This window comes from Scophthalmus maximus, chromosome 4, assembly GCF_022379125.1.
Source record: "Scophthalmus maximus strain ysfricsl-2021 chromosome 4, ASM2237912v1, whole genome shotgun sequence".
Taxonomy (NCBI): domain Eukaryota; kingdom Metazoa; phylum Chordata; class Actinopteri; order Pleuronectiformes; family Scophthalmidae; genus Scophthalmus; species Scophthalmus maximus.
Window position 1 is genome coordinate 12,721,963 of NC_061518.1, and position 20,994 is coordinate 12,742,956.

The window sequence follows — 20,994 nt, forward strand, 5'->3', positions numbered from 1 at the left end:
TATTGGAACAGACTGGCACACCGAGACCCAGACTTTACCCACCTTCCAGCCCCAGGACAAAGCTAGCCAGTATTTACAGAAAGTTTTCTGTCAGGAGGTAGTAAAAATCTGGACACCAGACGTTTTCATTCACAGCCAATCCCAGAATAGAGTGGCGGCTTTCTGGTAAATTTGCTATTACAGGATGAGCCAGCAGAGGAATTCATACCAAGTCTGTCCATGAAGCAGGGGGCACGGGGAAAGAAAAGCCATGCTTGTGTTAGTTAGAGCAGCAGGGTCATATGAATGCTGATACACAACTGGAAAATCTATAAAGCCATCATTTCGGCTTTTTAATAAACGTCTAGTCTTTTGTAATATTTTCAAAATGAAAAGTAATGTATTTATGAATTTCCTGGCACGTTCTGTGGACAGCAAACAATTTCCTTTGCTGCCTAGATGCCCTTAGGACAAGGATTAGCAGGCAGGCGACTGACGGAGGCCTGACTGAGCTGTGGGCCCTCTGGGGCCCTGCTCATCCAGGCCTGCACAGTCCTCATCCTCATATCCCCTCTGCACCACCAGGGCAATAACAGCCTTTATTAAAAGCGCATTGCAGCAGTGTCTGTCTATACAACTTACTTTCAGATTGGCCATAATGTGGCATGTAGAATGGGTCTGGTGGTTAGAGGCTACAATATCCTGTTTCGGGAAAGGTTTACTTTGCATTTTAACAAGCATGAATAAAAGAGGACATTCCAGAAATGGCTACCGTCTGTTTTGCTCTTGCCTGTGGGGGGCAAAAGATTGGGCTACGGCCTTTGCATGCCATCAGAGCGTGACCCGGCTCACCTCTGACTTTACCTGGCTTTAACAGCTTTAGCTCATAGCCACTGGACATGAAGATAACTTAAGTATGATAGCAGGGGAAGGTAAAGCCATGATAATGTGGATACATCCCATCTGCCTACATTGAATCTCAATGTGAGCTGCAAAGTGTTAATGGAAACCCTAAAATGTGACTGACTTTCCCCCATTTGCTCTATCGGCACATTCTTTCGTGTCACAGTCCATTTTCCAGCTTTTTCAGATTGTCTCAAGAATTATGCATGAGGCAGGGAGGGAGAGGCGGGGATGTGGGGAGGGAGGAGAAATGCCTCTGTTGTCAGGACAGGCCTTGCTATTAGGTGTGTGACCCTGAAAGCGCACCCCTTTTAGCGAAACAAGCAATGGATCTCATATTGGATACCACTATTATGCAGTAATTTGTATGCATCCTTTCGTCTCATTTCCATTTAATAATGCACAACGCTCCCCTGCCCAGTTTCTCAAACTGGTCATTAAAAGTAATGCTGATCTAAACTGGGGGCTTAAGTTCCACTTACACGCTCTCACGGTGTGGTGGATGGAACAACTGCAGAGTCGCAGTAAGATAACCCCTCCCCAGACCAGTCTTTGCCCAGGAATACTCAGGCCTCTGTGTCTAAACAGGAGGAGGAGACAATGACTGGTGGCTGCCCAGGCGGCCCCAGCCCCAGCCTTCTCCTTCCCAGCCTTCCAGGCTCACAGACAGGGATTTCCTCCTGCGATGAGAGCCAAGCCGTCACAGCCCAGCGATCAAGGGCCTGCCATCTGTGACTGAGGCAGATTTACAGCAGGAGCTAATCCCCACTGTCAGCCACGTTTATTCTCCATCTCTGCCTCGTCCATACACATACATATAAACACACACACGTACGCCACCACTGGAAAATACAAATATTTTACCGTGATGAAATCTCTCTCTCTCACAGAGAACAAAGCAAACATGTCTTGCACAGGGGCATCCACCTTTCAGTGCAATTCATCTCTACCCTTTTTAGAGGCATGATTTTCTTCCATTCTATTCTCAAAAAAAAAATAACTGAAGTTGATTAAATGTTAAGAAATGAGAAACCTCATTGTGTCAGTGAGTCGTATGCCCTGGTGAACAATCTTTCATATGAAATAGGGTCATCATATGCTCAAGTGTCACACAAGCACACGCGCTCCAGCTCCCCAAACTCATTTCCCCACTTCTTCTACGTTTATTCTTGACTATTTTCTCGTATTCTCCGTGTACAGTATATTGAACTCTCACACTCGTGCACCTCGATGCTTTATGATGACAGTTGTCAGCGGTCAACCATTAACCCCTATACTTCACCATGACAACAGGTTTTTACTTTTTCTCTGTAGCCTCTAAACCCAAAATATATATGCCTATATCCCTGTTCATGCTGTCAGACCGACTGTCCTCACAAATGAACATTTTATGGGGGTTTTAACTTTTTTCTCTTGCCTATGCCACATACATGTCTCTTTTCTATTTTCGAGTATACCTGCCACCTGGTAATGACCTGCCACCCTTGAAACTACAAGCGAGACCTGGTGCCATGGTTCAAGTCAGTGCTGAGGTTTGTTCAGTGATCTCTGCACACAGGAGCGCGGCTCGTCTTCTTCGACCGTTTATGTATGGGTAATGGAAAGAAGGCCTCAGCGGGAGCCTTCTTTCTATTACCCATACATAAGGGGTTAAAGAAGACAAATGGAGGCGGGGCCGCAGAGCAACATGCCTATGCAGCACATTTTCAGTATGAGCACGAATTAAAACAATGCAGGCCTGTTATCCCTGTGTTAGTCTAATTGGAAAGTAACCTCATTTCTGCTGTTGTTGCTCTTCTTGGAAATCCACATCCAGCCCAGAGGAGACATGTGACACCAGATCCCCGCAGTCCACGTTCCCTGCATCCTCTTAAGGTGCATTAATATGTGAAGCTATGAACTGTAAAACATACCAGCTCATTCCATTGTTGTCATGAAAAGGTATCAGTCAACTACAGTTGATGAGCGTGGCATAAAACATTATTGTCTAAATTGTGAGGAATTCTGGGAATGCTGGTATACGAAAATGTTATGCTGGCGTTTCATAACACCGTTCTGTTTCATGTTGTCTTACAGGGGAATAAGCATATATTATATGTTTCGGGAGACACCCTCGGCAGGCTAGTAGCCCAGCACCACAACGCTTGCAGGATCACAGAACAGCAGCAGGCAAAGGAATTACTGTCTAGGTGACCCAGAAATCCGGGGGCAACTTTGTTTTAACAAGCCAGTGAATGTTCCCCCACTTTAGCAACTATGCCTCAACCACAAAAAGAGCCGTGTGCCACAGAAGAACTAGCGAAGAGGAAATTAAATATTACACATGCAGGGGGAGAATGGTTCAGGCCCTATTTGGAGGGGTGGGGCGACAAGGTGGACCGGTGCAACTGATGCTGTCAGAAAAAAGCATTTGTGTTGTGGGGTGTACCGTGTGTGTGTGTGTGTGTGTTCAATGATCCTGCCCACACACAGCCCCACCGCAAGGGCCCATTATCTAACGGAAGCCTCGGATCCCTCACTGTGGCACAAACATAGGCATCTGGCATATCAAAAAGAAAAAACCCCAGATAAATGCATTTATTTGCAAACAGCACAACAACTCCTCCTGTCTGAACACACAAAACTAAATTCCCAACCCCCCCAACCCTTTTAACCTAAAAGGCCCTTCCCCTCTTGCCTTTGCATGTTCATTTGTCCACTGTACTGTAGTCATTAACATATTTGGAGTGCAGCGAGCAGAAAGCTTAATTGCCCCTAATTGCTCTGCTAAATATGTTCTCTAATGATTTGCTTCAGATCTGTGACTGCCTTCTGCGCAATTTCCCGGCCGCTGGGTTCATTATCCCTGCCTCCTTGGAACAAAGCATCTTCACAAGCTGGCCTTCCCCCCCTGCATAACAGGGACAGCGAGTATGTGTGCAAGGGAAGTAATGGTTCCCTCTTGGAGGGGAACACAATGGAGCCCCTTTGTCAGGGCACTGGAGTTAAAGTGATTAGAAAACCAAATCTCTGCTAAGAAAGAGTGTTAATTGACCACAGCTCACTCTTCCTAATCAGTCCGTAATAAATGAGCAGTCAAGGCACTTTGTTTCAGACGTGCTACTGTTTGTGTAGCTGTGTCTCTTTTTTTTGTGTTCTTGTTGTTGGTGCAGCTGCCGCAGTTGTTCAGCTCCTCCTTCTCTGGCCTCTGGTGATCTGTCTCAATATGTCTTTCGTGACCAAAAAGGACAGCTCTTGTTAAAAGGGGAATGCAGGAATATGTAAATGGTTAATCCTGACTCCACTCGCCTATCTTTTTGAAGACTTTTCAAATTAATGATTGTAAACATCATTCAGTTGTGTCTTGAACTGCTCTTCCTGTTAAAGGTTAGGGTTACTCTAACCCTACTGAATATTTGAGTTATGGCTGTGTACAACCTACAAAAAGTACAGCAACAGAAATACTAAACCCTACAAAAAAAATTATATTTCTTTGTGATTTCGACACAGATATAATCCATCCATGTTAATTCTATAGAGAATAATATACAAAAAGTAGGCAAGAAAGTGACAGACTGTGATTGCAATTGTTTGACAACTCAGGCAGATTGGGTCTCAATTGTGCAAATGGTTGTGCGTTTGTGTGTGTAAAAGACAGAATGGATGACATATATAAAATGCATATACATACATACATACATACAGTGAAACCAAATCAAGGCCACGGGGGAGGTTCTGACCTGTATCTGAAGAAGGGCATTTGCGGATGGTGAAGATGGAGCTGAGGTCCTCGTCGTCCTCCGGCAGGCCCTTCTGCAAGCGCTGAAGCTTCCTGAGGCTCTCGCTGCGCTGGTGCTTCATGGAGCGCACATGCTGGATCAGGTTGAGCTTGGCCTTGGTCGAGTAGTTACACAGCACACAATGGTAATAGCAGGCATCACCCTCCACCGCGTTTTCGTGCTGCTGCAGGTGCTGTGGGAGTGGGTAGAGAGCAAGAGCGCACGCGAGAGAGAGAGAGAGAAAGAAAGGAACATAGATAAAGAGGACGAGAAAAAGAAAAAGAGAGAGAGATAGGTTATTGTAAATGGCATAGAGCTGGCTAGGCACTACGGACTCACTTTCACTCACACAGTTGGCAAATGAACAAATCAATTCCCAATCACAGACCTGTTGTTTAACATCCAGACCTCTTCCACTTCAGGACAACTGTTTGGACTACGCACTTTGCCTGCGTGAGTGTCTGTATCAGTGGACTAAAAGGACAGGAGAGGCCTGGGAGGCAGGCAAATCTCAAGGGCCCAAGGGCGTGCAGGAATCGCATCAGCCACCCTTCAGAAGCTGTGGGTCTACAGCCTCACAGACGGAAGGGCGCATTGATCCCCTTCACTCAACAGAAGCCTCTCGTCTCTGAAAAGGAAACTCCAAACATCTGCCTGTTTCACGCATGGGATACTAAATATTGATCACGTTGAGTTAAATCCTCGCTCTCTTATGGAGAAAGAGAGGCAAAGTCAGCCGGTGGTGGGGCAAGAAGGGGACGGGGTGCATTCTGAGAGAAACTGGGACATTCCTGAACTGGAGGACAACCTTCCGAGGACAGGAAATCAGCGACAGTGGTGATCTGTAAACCCCAACACTTCCTTCAAGAGTGAACAGCAGGCCTCCTCTAGTCTTAAGCCCTCCCTCTATAATGTCACAACACGCCTTATACCCAGTAGTGACACGATACCACCACCACCTCCTGTCACACCACAGAGCTCCAGTCTAATTACCTCCTGCATGGCTCAATCAATGATGCAAGGCCAACACAATATGGCCGGGCCTGGTGTGAGCAACAGAGTTATTGACCATAACACTAAAGCATCACACTGATGGTTTCTGCATGTTTACAATAAAAGCCCCGCAATCAGTATGGCCACTTGTGTCATGCCAGTCACGAGCGTCTCCTATACCTAACTCTGGAGTCTTGCTGCGGATATCTGCGGCTGCAATCAATGTCAATCACCAGAAGTTTTCCTCTTTTTTTTTTACACAAATCTTCTCAGCCCCCATATCTCCTGTGAGAGATGCTGAGACAACACAAAAATAGTTGTATATTGTAATATGTTTTAACAAGGTCAAATGCAAAAATGCACTGATAAAAGTTAACATGCAGGAATAATGCGTTTATTTCTTATTGCTAATATCATTAACAATGCTGAAAGCTTGTACGTTTTAATCTGCGTTTTTTTTAAAGCGGTTTAATCTGTATTTTTGATCAGGATTAATGCAATTCTGCATAAAATTCCCTGTGGTCATTTCCCGTATATATCAAGCTTACAAGGTTCAGAAAACTGAATCATTCATCAAGAAGAAACTGAGCAAACTCAGCTGCACTGGATGGCATGTTTGGCTGGCAGCAAAATGTAAAAGCAATGGAAACATTAGACATTTAACCGCATTACATCCAGATCAGGTGTTGACAGGCTGGTGAAAAAAAAATCATAACGATATTAGGCCTACCTAAAATGCTCTTGTCCCTTTCTCCTAATGTTTAATTTTCTGGCAATATTGTAATATTGCTATGGGCTTTTCTGAGCTATTGTATTTCATTCTCTTTGGTTTCATATTTCTCACTTCTGCACCTAAAATGTGCATTAAGACACCGCTTCCAGGAAAAGGAATAGGAGTTTTTTTTTCCTCCTCCTTTTTGTGAGCCCCACAGCTCGGTGTAATAGAGTTATTAGGTGATTGTAAAAGGCTGTGTGTCTCTGTGTGCTCTCCTTTCTTGCCTCGTTTTAAGCCATCTATGATGTCATGAATAGGTGTTGCTGGATATTATGGGAGCCCTCCTCCTTTTCCTCTGTGCCCAAATATTGCATCAGAAATAAGGTAGAGAGAAACCTGAGAGACAGATTCAGTTATAGATAACACCAAATCCATCATGCAGGCTGCTTTTACCCATAGCAGATGTCTTGAATTAAAAAAAAGGAGAGCTCTTGCCGCAAATGACTCAAGGCTGCAAAAATCTACAAGAAGACAAGTTTAAAAAATGACAGCACCTGACCGAAACTTCAAAGCCAGTCTCAGGAGGTAGAGAAAAAAAATCCTGGGAGTTTTATAGTTTCCCATAAAAACCACAGGGCTTATATAGGAGTGAACTTGAGACTACCTGCCCCAGAATAGGCTGTAATTCACTATAAACCCGACTATCCAGGAAGATGGCCTTAACAGGGCCCAAACTGGCCTGCCCTAGTGCTTGTAGCTCTGTCTACAATGTCAAACAGTTACACCTGTAAACCACCACTTTCACCATCCCTGCACTGGCCATGAACCCAGGCAGTCTGGGTAATTTTAGAGTCAGTGAACGGGGTAACAGATCAAACCAATGATCAATGAGGTGGGCCCCTATATCCATTCAGTATTCCAGAAAGCGCAGTGATAAAATTATAACATAGTCTCTTGAAGGACAGTATATTCATGAGAACAACAAACCTCTGATCTACATTTTTTTCTCGAATATGGATTCTTACTGGACTCCTTAGAAATGATTCATATGTACGAGCACAAACACAGTATGGACACAGTATACCAGAAGTTCATCCCCCTCTCTGGTTCACTCAATCACTCAGTCACACACTCACACTCACACTCACACGCATGCACTTTTAATTTGAAACATAATAATGCAAGAGACAGGGCCTATGTCTGTTTCCTATGAACCTGCAATGAAGCCCCTAGTTGATAAATCACCTCCAACTGGAGCGCAGGAATTTGGCGGCTTAATGAAAAAGTCATGTTGAGCTGGGAGGAGTTGGTCGGCCTGGCTCTGGGGTTTCCAAGCGCCCTATCGAGGCCCCAACAAGAGGGGAGCTGTGGAGCACAATGGGGGGAAGCCGGCTGGGTCAGTGGCATGGATTCAATACCACCGAACTGTCTGGGAATTTACAGCAGTCATATAAGAGATAATACAAGTGTGCGAAAGCCTAGACTTCAGAGATGTCCTCAACAGCAACTGGGTATAGGGGACATGCTGTGTGCAGGTCAATGCACTGTGAGCGTGTGGTCTGATTGAACAGATAAGATCACAGTGGCACCCACGTTGTTGGTGCCTTAAATGTGTCTGGAAATACTGCAGTCAATTTGTAGTAATGTTGTAGTGATTCATAAGGGAAGATGTAAATAAATCCCTTCAGAATATACATAAAAAGAGATTAGATTACCCGTAATGATACCTAACTTTGTTTTATATATCTAAAAACACGTACCGAATTATATCCAACATGATAGATCCCCATTTTAATTTTGTTTTTCTGCCGACATTCCAGTTGTCAGCCTTGTTTTATACCATGGTGCTTTTTGCAGTTAAAAAAAACGCAATCATGTTTTTTTTTTAAAGCCTCCCCCTTCGATGGAGCACCTTGTCTTTCTGTGGAGGCTGAAGCAGTACTCTATGCTTTTTCAGGTAAAGAGGGACAGGGGCAGTGTGGGCACCACCCTATCCTCTCTCTCTCAACTTCACCGTGCACCTTGCTCTCTGAGTGGGCAACGCACGCCTGTATCGGTTTCACCACCCACCCAGAGCACTGCATACATCTGCATTTCCATCCACTTAAATGCAAAGTAAAAGTGCACCTTTAACACAAAACAGTGTGGTTGCTGAGAGAGTCCAACTCACACAAGATGGAGGTTGGTATTACTGGAAGGGTGGATGGCAGACGGAGAGCCGGTAATTTCAAAGAATAGCTCCCAATGGAGTCATAATACAGCATGTACACGCAACAAACACATACAACACTATAGATGAAAAGAGTCAGAAATGTACACACACACACACACACACACACACACACACACACACACACACACACACACACACACACACACACACACACACACACACACACACACACACACACACACACACCATTATGATCATACCCTAATTTCCACCATTAAATTTGGCAGTGCTGTTAATACAAAATTAATGCATTAAAACAGATGACTATCTGTGAGCTAAATAGCTATCAATTCTAAGAGAGCTGCCAAATTCCCTCTGTGAGAGAGCCAGTGAGTATCTGCCTGGATATTGCTTTTGAATTGTCTCGCTGATTCTCGACACTATGAGCTGGTGTTTGTGTGTGTGTGTGTGTGTGTGTGTGATGTGTTCTTCATGGTAGGCTCACAATCGAGTACATCTGTCACCTTTGACGTATGAACGAGAAGATTGTATCCTCAAAAAAAACAACACACAGGTAGGGCAGGGTTTCTTTATCACATGGCAAGAAAATTTATAAAACTACTTTCCGGCCTAAGACCTGTCAAGCAGCACCTCTGTTTTTCAAACATAGTGATGTCATGGCGGCAATTCTATCCAATGAGGTAACTGTATTTCACCATGAATGGAGACAATGTAATATGGCTGTTGGGCTGAAAAACACACTGTGGCCAAAGGGAGAAGAAAACACCCTCATGTGGTTTAAGTCTCACAGAGTGTCAAGTGTGGCCCCTAGTACACAGGTACTGTAGAGTATAGTTATATATAGTGTGCATACGCACACACACAAGGTCATTTCCCAAAATGCTGTCCTCTTCAGAAAGTTATAAATCCGATGTTCAATTTAAAAACAGATTGTTTTAATGACGACCAAGTTTGGGGTTAGGGTCTAGAGCACGGAGATATTTCAGTGTAATGACCCCTCTCAGCAGCAGAAGTGATTTGAGTGCGGAGGTTTGTTGGGGACTTGATTCTCATAAATCTGCACTCCGGGATTCCCCTGGAATGTAAGCAGGTTACTTAGCAAAGCAAAGCCGAGTCACTGGTGTCAGTGAGTGCTCTCAGTTCGGCCTGTGATTCCCTCTGTGCCAGCAACACGAACAACAGCTTTAACCGCAGAGGCCCCACTGGGTGCCAAGTGCGGTTGCTGCTTTGAATTAGCCACAGCAAGCTACAACATGCCTAAAACTTAGGTTGCGGCTTAAGAGGACTGTGTGTTCCAGCTCCAAAGTGTCTACCCACTGCTTCCCGAACCCCATCCCCACCTCTGTCCCGTCTTCCCCTTTACTTTTCCTAATGTCTGCTCCCTCTCCATCCCATTCTGCCCCTCTGTCTTCCTCCACTGCTTTGTGATAGAAATGATCCATCGCTACTGGTGAATAAAAACAGGCTGCATATTTGTCTCTGGGACGTAGGAGAGAAACAAAATGGTCCTCTGCGTTGTGAGGAAGGGCAGCGCGGTAAAGATGGATCACTGTGGGTGTCCTTGGAGAGGATGACTTAACATGGGCCCATGAAACAAAGTAGCCCGAGAGCAGTCATAGAGACACTTAAAGACAATACAGCTACTGGTACTCCACACCGACCGCTCTTACTTACTTTAACATTAAATAAAGCAATAATTATTGAATTCCGTTTGAATGAGTAAGATGCTAGAAAGTAAACAATGGGAACATAATTGCAGAAGGAAGGCAATCAATGCAGGCAGTCATTTGGGCCATGTTGATTGTGTAGGCCGCCGTATGTGCTCCGCGTGTGCGCGTGCAAGCGCGTGCACGTGTGTGGCCGCCGCAAGTCTAAGGTGAGCTAGGGGGAGTATGTGCTGTGACAAGGAGCTGAGTAATACACTCTCCCATACGCACGCACAAAACAAGAGTTGGGTAATCCCTCCTTCAATAATGACCCAGGGCTCTAAACAATAGCTCTCAATCAGCTGATCAATGTGTCCACATAATTCATGTGCGAGTCACTGTCTTTGACAGGGATGGAGGGGGAGGATAAGCAGGCGGGCGGCAGAGAGATCAATGACCTGTGTGGTGATAACGAGCCTGGGCCTGTGTCCACAGGAGCCCCGCACTGGCGTCCAGGGTCTTTCTCATTAAGAACATTTGGATAAGCATGGCCATACATACATAATGTGCACTTGTAATCGTAGCCGGATAAACACCCCCTTCTTAATGAGCTCGCTCCTGCTTTTGTGACACACAGCAATGACTCCAAAACAGAGAGGAAAGGATGTCAATCCCTAAATAAGGAAAAAAAAGAAGAAAAAAAAGTAAAGCAAATTAACAGCAAGCTGTTGGCCCCCTCTTTCTGTAGCTAATTAACAGCTTAACCTCCCGGTGCGTTTATGAAAGCCATACTGGGAGGAGCTTGCCAAAATTGCAGTACAATGAGTCTGCCTGCAGGAGGCAAAAGCGGGATGGAGCAATAGAGGAACCCAAACAACGGTTACAGCCACTTGATGACGTGTGTACTGGCAAGGTACCACCCGGAAGTTGAATGGGGCAAATCAGGACCTGCCCTGGTCCTTTTCTCCTTTGCCCACAGTACTGTGTCAACATAACAAGTAACCCTCCATTTTGGACAGCAGTGACAATAATTACTCGCACACATTTTAAGCAAAACAGGAGGCATACAGCAGGCTGAGAAATTCAGATTTTGAGTTTCAATAATTGGTCACTGAATCAGGGTTTTAACTGTTACAATAATAACAAGTTTTCTGATGTAGCAAGTGTTTTGGTTGTGATATTGCAACAGATGACACAAAACTGGAACATCTCTGTCTGTGAAACTGTAAAGGCTACAATGAGATTTTAGTAAGACGCATAGAAAACAAGCAGGTATGTGCAAAGAACACAGCAGCTTTCAGCTCCCAGAGCACCAACGTAGCTCCACAAATCTCCAACAAACACAAATATGACTGCATCCATAGGCCACTATAATATTACAATAAAAACCACTGTCATCTGTTTGAGAACTCTGAAATCACATCTAGAGTGACAAACGCCTTGTAGTCATTGCACTTCCCACTATGGATTGCATGTACACAGCTTTTTCACTCGATCCCTGTGAGGAAGTTAGGCAACAGGAATCAAACAAACAGGATCCTCTATTCAATTCAACTTTATTTGTATTGCGCCAAATCACATCATACATGAGTATGTCGAAACCACACAATATCGCAGAGAATATTACTCGTACTGATGTATGAAAGGCGGCACACTGGTTATCTGAGCAGAGCTATATGCCGTCATCGACAGTCTGTGTGTGCATACTAAATAAGAACACAAGATGACGGACTACCTAGATCTGGAATCTGCTGTACTGTAGGTCACTGATGTGTCAGTAGGTGAAAGGCGGAGGGCGGCCCTGCGCCCGTGCAGCTGACAGGAGTCTCCAACACCTCACTGCCTCTCATTTGTCACTGGCCAGCCAGACAATGGCAGCGTGGCCTTGTGGAGCCACTCCGAATCTGGCCAGCAAAGAGCTTGTTGAATGGAGACGAAGGATGTAAAAGAGTTTGGAGAGGGCAGAGTGGAACGAGCCATATAAGAATGAGGGAGACGGCGAGTTGGGGCAAAGGGAGTTGTTGGATTAAGATACTGGCGAACACCACTTTTAATGATTAATGCAGTCAGTGGGAATTAAATTCAGAGCAGGAACATTACCCAAACACAATTAGTCCTGGAGAACAAACATCACACTCTGCCATGAATGCAGATTCATTGCCATATCATCGTGAGGGAGTAGCCATCAGAAGTCAAAAGGACTCCAGAGGTAAAACTTATCATGTCCAACATAGTTTTATAGGGTGCCAGTGTAACGATTGTGTGTCCCTTTCCTACCTTTCTGGCTTCTGTGATCCAGAAAAGGCCCATAGATGTGCCCACAGCAATAGGGGTAACCCAAATCCATGCTAACTGCACTGCAGGTCTGCCCACGCTCTTGCTTATAAGCCTATTGTCATTAGCTGATCTCCTGTTCCACCTATTCGCTGACGTAACGGCAGAGAGGAGACACAGAATACAGTCTCCTCAGGCTTGTATTATCTAGCTTTCACCCCTGGCGTTCTCAGTTTGGTAGTGTAAATATTTCATTACCACATAATTGGTTGCTGCTTCAGGCAACACAATAACGCCGTGTTAGCTGTAGAACTGAATGTTTTCTGACTCTCCTGTATCCTTTTTACGTAAAAATTCCTAAAAAAAGGGTTAGGGGGATGTGTTTGGGGATGAGGGCGTGCGAGATCTCGTGAGGGGAAATGTTTAGTTGTTCATGCCCTGCCCTCGCACAAGCTCGCCAGAGACGCCGGCTAATTAAGAACAGTGATGATGTGCTCAGCCAGTGTCAATATTTAACCCAGTCTTACACAGCTATCTTTATTAGCAGCATTGCACTGAGAAAAAGGAGCAACGCAGTCTTTGAGAGGCCCTCTTCTTGAAATGAAAATTAATGAGTGGGGTTGAGTGGAGTTGTATATACAGAGTTGGTCTATATGTGGACCATGAAGTAGCTTGCTGGAGTGACACTGCTGCTGAGGGTTCTTCAAGCTATTCAAACACCGAACACCCACTGGTTTCACCTGTTCCGTCGTCCATACCTGGCAACTAAAAAGCTGCAACACTAGTGAGTGAAGCCCTGACATTTCACTTTTGGCACAGACTCTAAGCTACACATAAAACGCTTAACAATGTACAGAAAAGTGTGAAAAATACCATCATTTCCCTACCTTTGTGATATGAAAATAAATAATCCCTAAACCTCCTCTGATCATTCCTGTTCATTCTTCGATGAGAAATCTTGAAGCTGATACCTTTTTTAAATAAGAACTGTATCACAAAAATGCAGAAGGACACAGCTGTTGTCGCTCCCTCATGAGGACAAAACTTTGATTTTTTTTTTTGTTCTTTATAAGACCCATTGTAGCCTTTGACCTATGCCCACAGGGAGATAGTGCACTTCTGTTGAAAAATGGTGCTCAGTGAAGTGCCCCCCTCCTTCCCACGAGCACAGCCAACTGCATCACTAATACATATGGAGCTTGCTCATACTGGTTTCTGTAAAGGGTCACTCTGTTGGCCCTGCTCATTAGCCAAAGGAAGAAAAAAAACCATAACTCTGCTTTCCATAAAACAGAAACAAAAGTGTTCATTGATCAGGGTAATCAATTGAGGTTCAATAACCTAAACCCTCATCGTTTCCAGTGCAGCATAATTGCAGCTGAGATATAGTTGTCATCACTAAAAATCAAACACAGACCAGACTAATTGGAAGAGGCCTAATGCTTTGGGTCCTGCTGGCAAAAAAGCTTTGCAAAGCCCCAGAAAGACTTGTGATGGCCATTCACTGGAGCTTCTCAAAATAACTGTTCATGCCAATAGCAAGTGTCACCATGGAGGTCACCGCCCATTTGGGGACATCTAATACAGGGCATCGTCAGCTATCACACAGGAGTGCTTTGTACTGCGTCTCATGTAACTTGCACATAAATTATAAGATCACATTAAGTCCTAATTTTATAGGACACCTTGTGATATTAATCTAAGGTTTTGGAGGAATGTCCTTATTAGACAATTTGTTGCGGACCTCTGTGTTAAGCAGTGGTGAGAAAAAAAAGAGAAAGATGTCATTTTCCACTCCAGTAGCTGAGCACTGTAAAGAGGCTTAGAGAGCTGGTAAAGCAAAGAGGCGTGCCTGATAAACAGATATTTCACAGGCTGGCATCGCAGGCAGGCTACCTTCACTGGCTTCACCATACACACAGTTCAATTGTGCAAAAAAAATTCTCAAACAATACTTCAAAGCATCCCACTTTTCCCCTTCCTGTTTATTGATTAGATAGAGCTCTTGTTCAGTAATTGTGCAGTAAATCAAGCATGGTGAGCACTAATCTCAACCCCGGGAGGAAAGTGTTAAAGGTAAAAACCTGCTGGAAAGTGCATAATTACGGTGCTGTGTTTGGCCGGGAGAGAGGCTGTACCCCTCCCTCTCGCATTTCTCGGTCACCGCCTGCACAACCAGAGGCAGCAGGGAGAGGGGTTGGCAGAAGAGCAACGGGAAGTGTATACAGTTTCTAACCACCTCTCTCTCTCTCCCCTCCCTTACTCTTTCAATCCTTCTCCCTCTCAGTGCATTCCCAACCAGAGCGCCGGGGGCGCCATGCTTGTAAAGAAACCACAGCCTTTTGAGTGCCTCTTGTATTTACAAACGGAGGCATGTTGGAATCAAAGGCATTACCACATGACATAACACATTAAACAGTTGGCAGATTGAGAATTTATAGACTGAATAGATAGTGAATGGGGTAAACAGGACAAGTGCCATTGTTGGATGAGTTAAGCGAGCTATACTCGGTATGAGAGCCGAACTTACCTAAACCAGAGTACAGGGTATACAGTAGGTGCCAACCTGCAGCAGCTCGCTCCTTTCCCTTGCTTTGCCTTCCCTCTTAACACACAGCTCAGGCTGTACTCCAGGTGGAGACAGCTATCACTTTCCCATCAACTTCCTGTTCTTCTGCTCTCCCCACCCCCCTATTCTCTCCGCTCGCTCGCACTCCCAGCTGCACAACTTGGTTTTCTGTGCTCTGTTTGAAGAAATACAAAGCTGTATCTTTTCCCCCTTCTTTTGAAATACTAAATCTGCAGTTAAAGGATTTTTCCCCTCGCTCCTTATCCCTCCGTCTCTTATCCTCCTCCTCCCACCATTTCCCCTTGTTGCCGCTCTGCCTAATCTCACCTCAGTTTTTATTTCACCCTCATCAGCAGGGACCTAAAAATAAATGATAAATGGAATATGATATTTTAAAGTCTTATCTCTTATCTGTTCTTACAGGGGAATAATAGGGTAGTTAATCCTGCAGATCCTACTCAAATTGATTAATCAGCACATGCGGACAATCAAATAAATGATTAATATTCCCAGTCCTGTGGTCGGACAGTTACCCCTGAAACCATCAGTAATAATTCAGTAACCCTTCCCAGACCACAGACTGCAGCTAGTCAGCTTCACTCAGCATCAGCCCTCTGATGTTCAGCGGGACTTTGAACTTTCCGAACAGAAACTCAGACACACCAGGGGTAAAACAATCTGCAGTCTACTCTCTCTCCAACCCTCAAAGCCTGACTACCTGATCAAACTCACACACCATATACAATGCATATACAGAAGGAGAGCAGCATATAGGACAAGGGGTGCTTGATCTAACTGCATTCGAAGATAGGAGCATACCCTCATGTTACTGGGTGTAGTTCCAATGCCCATGTAGACGGACACATTTTTTTTTCTCAAAACACTGCTTTATATCATCAAGGCCAATTCTAAAAAATATCCATGCAGTCAACAAACAAGAGCACATGCGTACCTGAAATGGCGTGTTATGTGAGCACTAGGTGAAGTGCCTTAAAAAATAATGCCACTGTGTTCCCAAAGCGAGAGAACCAGATGTCTCCAGGCACTCGCACACAGGCTGACAGAGACACGGGCTGTTAAGCAGCAACTCTCCCAGGCCTAACCACACTGAGCACACCCTGTCCTGCTGGTGGACAAAGGAGGGAATCTCTATTGAAAAAAAAAAAAAGGCCCTCTTCTCTCTCCCATTACCCATGCTATTCTCCCTCCCACAGAGGTCAGTGAGCAGCCATCTTCGTGGCGCTCCTCTGCATCTGCCAGCTATGACTGCTATTAATCAGGGAGAGGGCCAAAGGCAAAAGAGAGCACCTCTTTCTCCCCCACATTTGCCAGGCCAGGCCAGGAATGAATGGTGGGGGGTGGGATGGGATATATATGTGTATATACACGTGTATGTAACTTGAGGGGGGTAAACACTGCTTGTAGGTGTGAAATGTCTACTCTGCTCCATGTGGGCCTATTGCGCTACAGCTCTGGATATGTGTGTCTGTCTCTGGCTTTGCATAACTTCAAGTGTCCAAACAGTGGCAGTGCTCTACTCCAGAAGACATATATACAGCAAACAAACACGGTCTCACCCCACCCTAATCCCTCCTCTCTGCCGTACAGGAGACTCGGCCTGTTTGTCGTCTGTGTCTGACCAGCCCGTTGCCGGAATCAGCATGTGCAGCTGTCTACTGTGACGAACGCAGTGACTCTTCATTGCATTGCTATGTTTTAATATGGCTGCCTGGCATTACTGAAGCCATTTAAAATCCACCTAAGAAGCCACTGACCTCGGGGGAGTTTACACAGGCTGAGAGCAGGTTGAGGTTTAGCTATAACACATATTGATGGCCTTTAACTTGTGTTTGAGAACCTTGGAGGGCGGCGCGATAAGAACTACACTCACAACTGCGGGAAGACCGAGCCCTAAAGTGTGAGTGGCCATTCAGTACTCTTGCCAATATGCCTCTTGATATATAGCTTTTGCCTTTAATAGGTACGAGCATGGTGTGTAGGGCAGTGTCGTGAAAAAAGCCCCGTTTTATATAAGCGTTACAGTTCACTTTGATCTCTTCTCCTGCTCCAGTGTTTATAAATCAGCCACACAAATATTTATGAGCGGAACGAAGAAAATGGCTGGTCTGGTTTGTATCTCGGCCCTCCTCCCACCCCCCACCCACCCACCCTACTGCATCCACCGTCCCCCCCTGTGGCTGATGCATGGATGAGGCCACCGCAGATGCAGAGCGAGCATATAGGCCCCAGGCCACATCCATCATATCTGTTCTGTCTGTGGCTATTGTGTGGCCCCGGAGAAGGCTGACCAGACCAAAACAACCAAGACGCCACATTTACTATGAATAAAAACTAAAGCTGTAAAGAAAAGAAAACATCACTCACCACTGTTTTAACTTGTATAAGATGATATGTATAATAGCTGAGCTGGTACAATGTGATTGGATACATTTTCTGTACACAATCAGAATGGCTGAGTATGGCATTCATGCTCCCGACTAATGCATCAATAGTTCATCAGTAACAAAGCTCAATAAATTAAAACAGCCATGTTCAATACTTATCGCCACTCCCTCCATTTTGGCTCACCTATCTGTTTCTGCCTACAACACACACAATGGGTCAGGCCCCGAGCTTCTGGATCCATGTGCTTTAATTGCTCCCCCCTGTCCTGACCTCTGACCAAGATCACTCTGATATACAGCAACTCTATTAAATTGGGATGTAGGTAAATATTCTTCTAATGACCCTGAGTTCTAGCGACACCATTGAAAATGGATGGGGGGGGGGAAAATCAATCTTTTTTTCCCCTTTTTGCCCTTCACTGACTCTATTAGTTCCTTTTTTATCTGAGCGTTGACTCCAAAAGTGCAGAGGGAGACGGAGAAGAGTGTCTCCCCTCCTTTTGACAGGGCATCGGACTTGATGCGTTTTGGTATTGAGGAGATCACAAACCTATACTCAGAAGGAAATATCTTTCGAACAGCATCTCAACTGTCCTTCAAGTAACACATTGGATTTACTAAGCCAATATAACAAAAAGTAAGACAGCCTTTATCTAAACCGAACAGAATGTTGATCCTGCAATCTAGACTCGAGATAATTTAAAAGATAACACGGTTGGAGTGGCAAAGAGACAAACAAACTGGACCAAATGTTACCCATTACGTAGTGCGGAAGATAGTGGTGTATGCAAGGCCGTGTGCATGTGTCTGTGCATGTGTGTGCACACTGTACAGTAAAAAGCTGATGAACTGTATGTGAGTGTCTGTGGGCAGGGTTGGTGGGGGCAAGGGGTGGAGTGGGGGTGGTGGTAGTGGTGGACTGGCTTGTCGATCGATGCAGTGATTGGCAGTTAATGGCTTTTCCTGTTCTGCCTTGGTAACCCTGGCCTGATGGCTGTTGCTTCTGATCAGAGATGGCAGATGGTGTTTGATTTTCGTATATAAACCCCTGACTTTGTGGAGATGGCTTCATCATGTTCAATGATTTAAAAGTTGAATACTGGGAATACGCCAGTGCTGGATCTCTCATTTAAAAAAGCCCTAACCTCCCTTCCAGATGTAATGCCTGATCTCTCTTAACTACATGCATCCCCCTCAATCCTTCAATGATAAACTATTAGAATGATAAGTTTTTTTTTCATGACATCAGTAAGTCATGTGACCACTCAGAGAACCAAAAATCCTCAAAAAGACCAAAGATAATCCTACAAAAGACCCATCACCACATTGTTCCCTTCTTTTCACCCAACCCGTCAGTAATGGCAGCAAAAGGAGAAAAAAAAAGCATCATGAGTTGTAAATTGAGGGAAATTGATGCATGAGAGAAGATGGAGGGAAATCTCAAATTTTAGCAGATTTATGTTTTACTGCTTAGGTCGTAAGTCTGTGGTTTAGGTCTATTTCATTTCCGAAAAATGCCAGAAATGTTGACATAAAAGGAGCTGATTAAAAAAAAGAGTATATACATTTAAAAAAAAAAATTGTAGCTGGTACTGTAGTATGGACAGAGTCATCTCCAAAGCTGCTGTTGAACTATTCAAATCACAGCTAAGTCATCTGTAGGAGGAGGTTTGCTGAGACACAGTGAGAAGTGCCTGAACTTTGGTCAGCACAAAAGCAGTTTATGTTTGTGTGTGTGATGAAGATAATGATCAAAATGATGATGATATGTGTGTGAGGGAGAGGTAGAGAGAGAGATTTAGGTCACAGTGGGACTCGCAACCGCAAAATTAATGCACCCTTACACCTGAAACATCAACAAATAAAATACTCTCTCTACCTCTCCCTCGCGCCTTTCAGCATGCAAATGAATACATTGATCATTTGAATAATGATTTGCATTCCAGATCTCACAATTTCACGCTCAAACTTTAACGGCTCCCAGAAATCTCATTTAAACAGTAGCTGCGCAGACGGTCCTTATGCTTCAAATTATTTCAACATGACTATTCCAACCTAACAAGCATAAATTAAGGAAATTCCTATCTAGTGACAGAGAAAGGCCATCTGAAGGAAGGATCCAAGTTTGAATTATTCAGCAGTGCTTAATTTTAGGGCTAGTGTTGACTGAATGTGGTGACCAAAAAAAAGAGTGTGGGGGCTGGCAAGGAAGGCGGTGAGGGATGATAGTATATGATCTGGGAGGGAGCCTCAGAGTTCAGTGGCTGCGGAGACTTCCTCTGCTGTCTGAGTCTCTGAAGAGATCTCAGTGGAAAGAGTCCTCTGTAAATCAACATTGAAAGGGACTTTATAAAAGACAAATGTGTGAAACTGCTCATACTGACTAAAAAGTCTCCTCTTCAGTCAATTGCTCTCACCGGCTTGGGCTAGTTAAAGAAAATCGTTAGACAGCGTGACCCCAAGGTTTACCACATGAATGAAGCAGGGTGAGGTGAAGGTGAGCAAGGAATAGAGATGATATGTTGGGGTGGGGCTTAAAGGCTCTGTAGTAAAACTTTTTTTTTTCCCCTCCTCAACACCAATCTTTCTATTCTGGGCATCAGGTTGTCATGAAGGAATGTCAAGGCCATAAAGTATCGGTGCCCTTGAGAAGCTGAAGAGCCTTCTTGTCCCCAACTCTTAAAGCTGTCTTCCTCTCTTTCACTCACTATCACTTTCCCCCGGCTCACTCCCCTTCCCTCGTACTCCAGCAGTAGGTTTAAAGTAGAACGCAGGTGTAGAAGATGGCACCCGTGGGAAAGATAACGTTTGGGAACATTCCTGTGGTTAAAAAATAACTTTTTTTTCTTATATTCTTCATCTGAAGAACTATGTAATTGCCTTGCTTCCAATACTATGCCTCCGTCCCTTTAGTGTTTCCACCCCACACTCACGATCACTACCTCTTACATCACTGCCTTGTAATTTTCATATAATAGTTTAAACAAGGGATTCTATTCTCTGCTACTTTTTTTTCATTTTCATCTTTCCATTTTATCCATCTTTTATACTCAAGAATAAAGCGCATGATGAGAAAACAAGGTGCAAAATGATCTTTTCCAGAGCCCCCAGTAAAAACCACATGACACCCTAGGCTGCACTGCTTAATTACAAAAGGATGAAATCTTTTCTTCTACATCTGGAGAAAACATTGTCTGCATAGCACTGATAGATTTACTGCTCCCAGTTCTAACCCTGGACTCCAGCACACAGCAATTAGGCAAAACATGGATGGACAACCGGCACCATGAAGTTCAGGAAGAGATGGTTATTCTTTCTTGGCACTTTAGAAAAGGCCTCAGAGGCCCCTCTGTTTCAAACAAAACGTCTACCCAGAAAAAAAAAGGTCCTCAGGAAACTGGTGGATGTTTCTTTTTTGTTTCAAACCATGACAGTGGTTACAGAGAGGTTAAGGTTTTTCACTGCACATGGTGCTTTAAGTCAGATGTTGCACAACTTAACTCATCCAAAATGGACCACATTGAGGAGAATGTGCTTGCAGGCATCAGCATCTACCTG

At 44.5% G+C, this 20,994-nt stretch overlaps 1 protein-coding gene across 4 annotated transcripts in view; it reads right to left on the reverse strand.

Moving 5' to 3' along the window:
* zfhx3b (zinc finger homeobox 3b) overlaps positions 1-20,994 on the reverse strand; it is a 320,474-nt gene that overhangs the window by 52,263 nt on the left and 247,217 nt on the right. For all 4 annotated transcript variants that reach the window (XM_047331745.1, XM_035627388.2, XM_035627389.2 and 1 more), the window contains one exon: positions 4,602-4,833. In XM_047331745.1, coding sequence (XP_047187701.1) covers positions 4,602-4,833 — 232 coding nt within the window. The remainder of the gene's footprint in view (positions 1-4,601; positions 4,834-20,994) is intronic.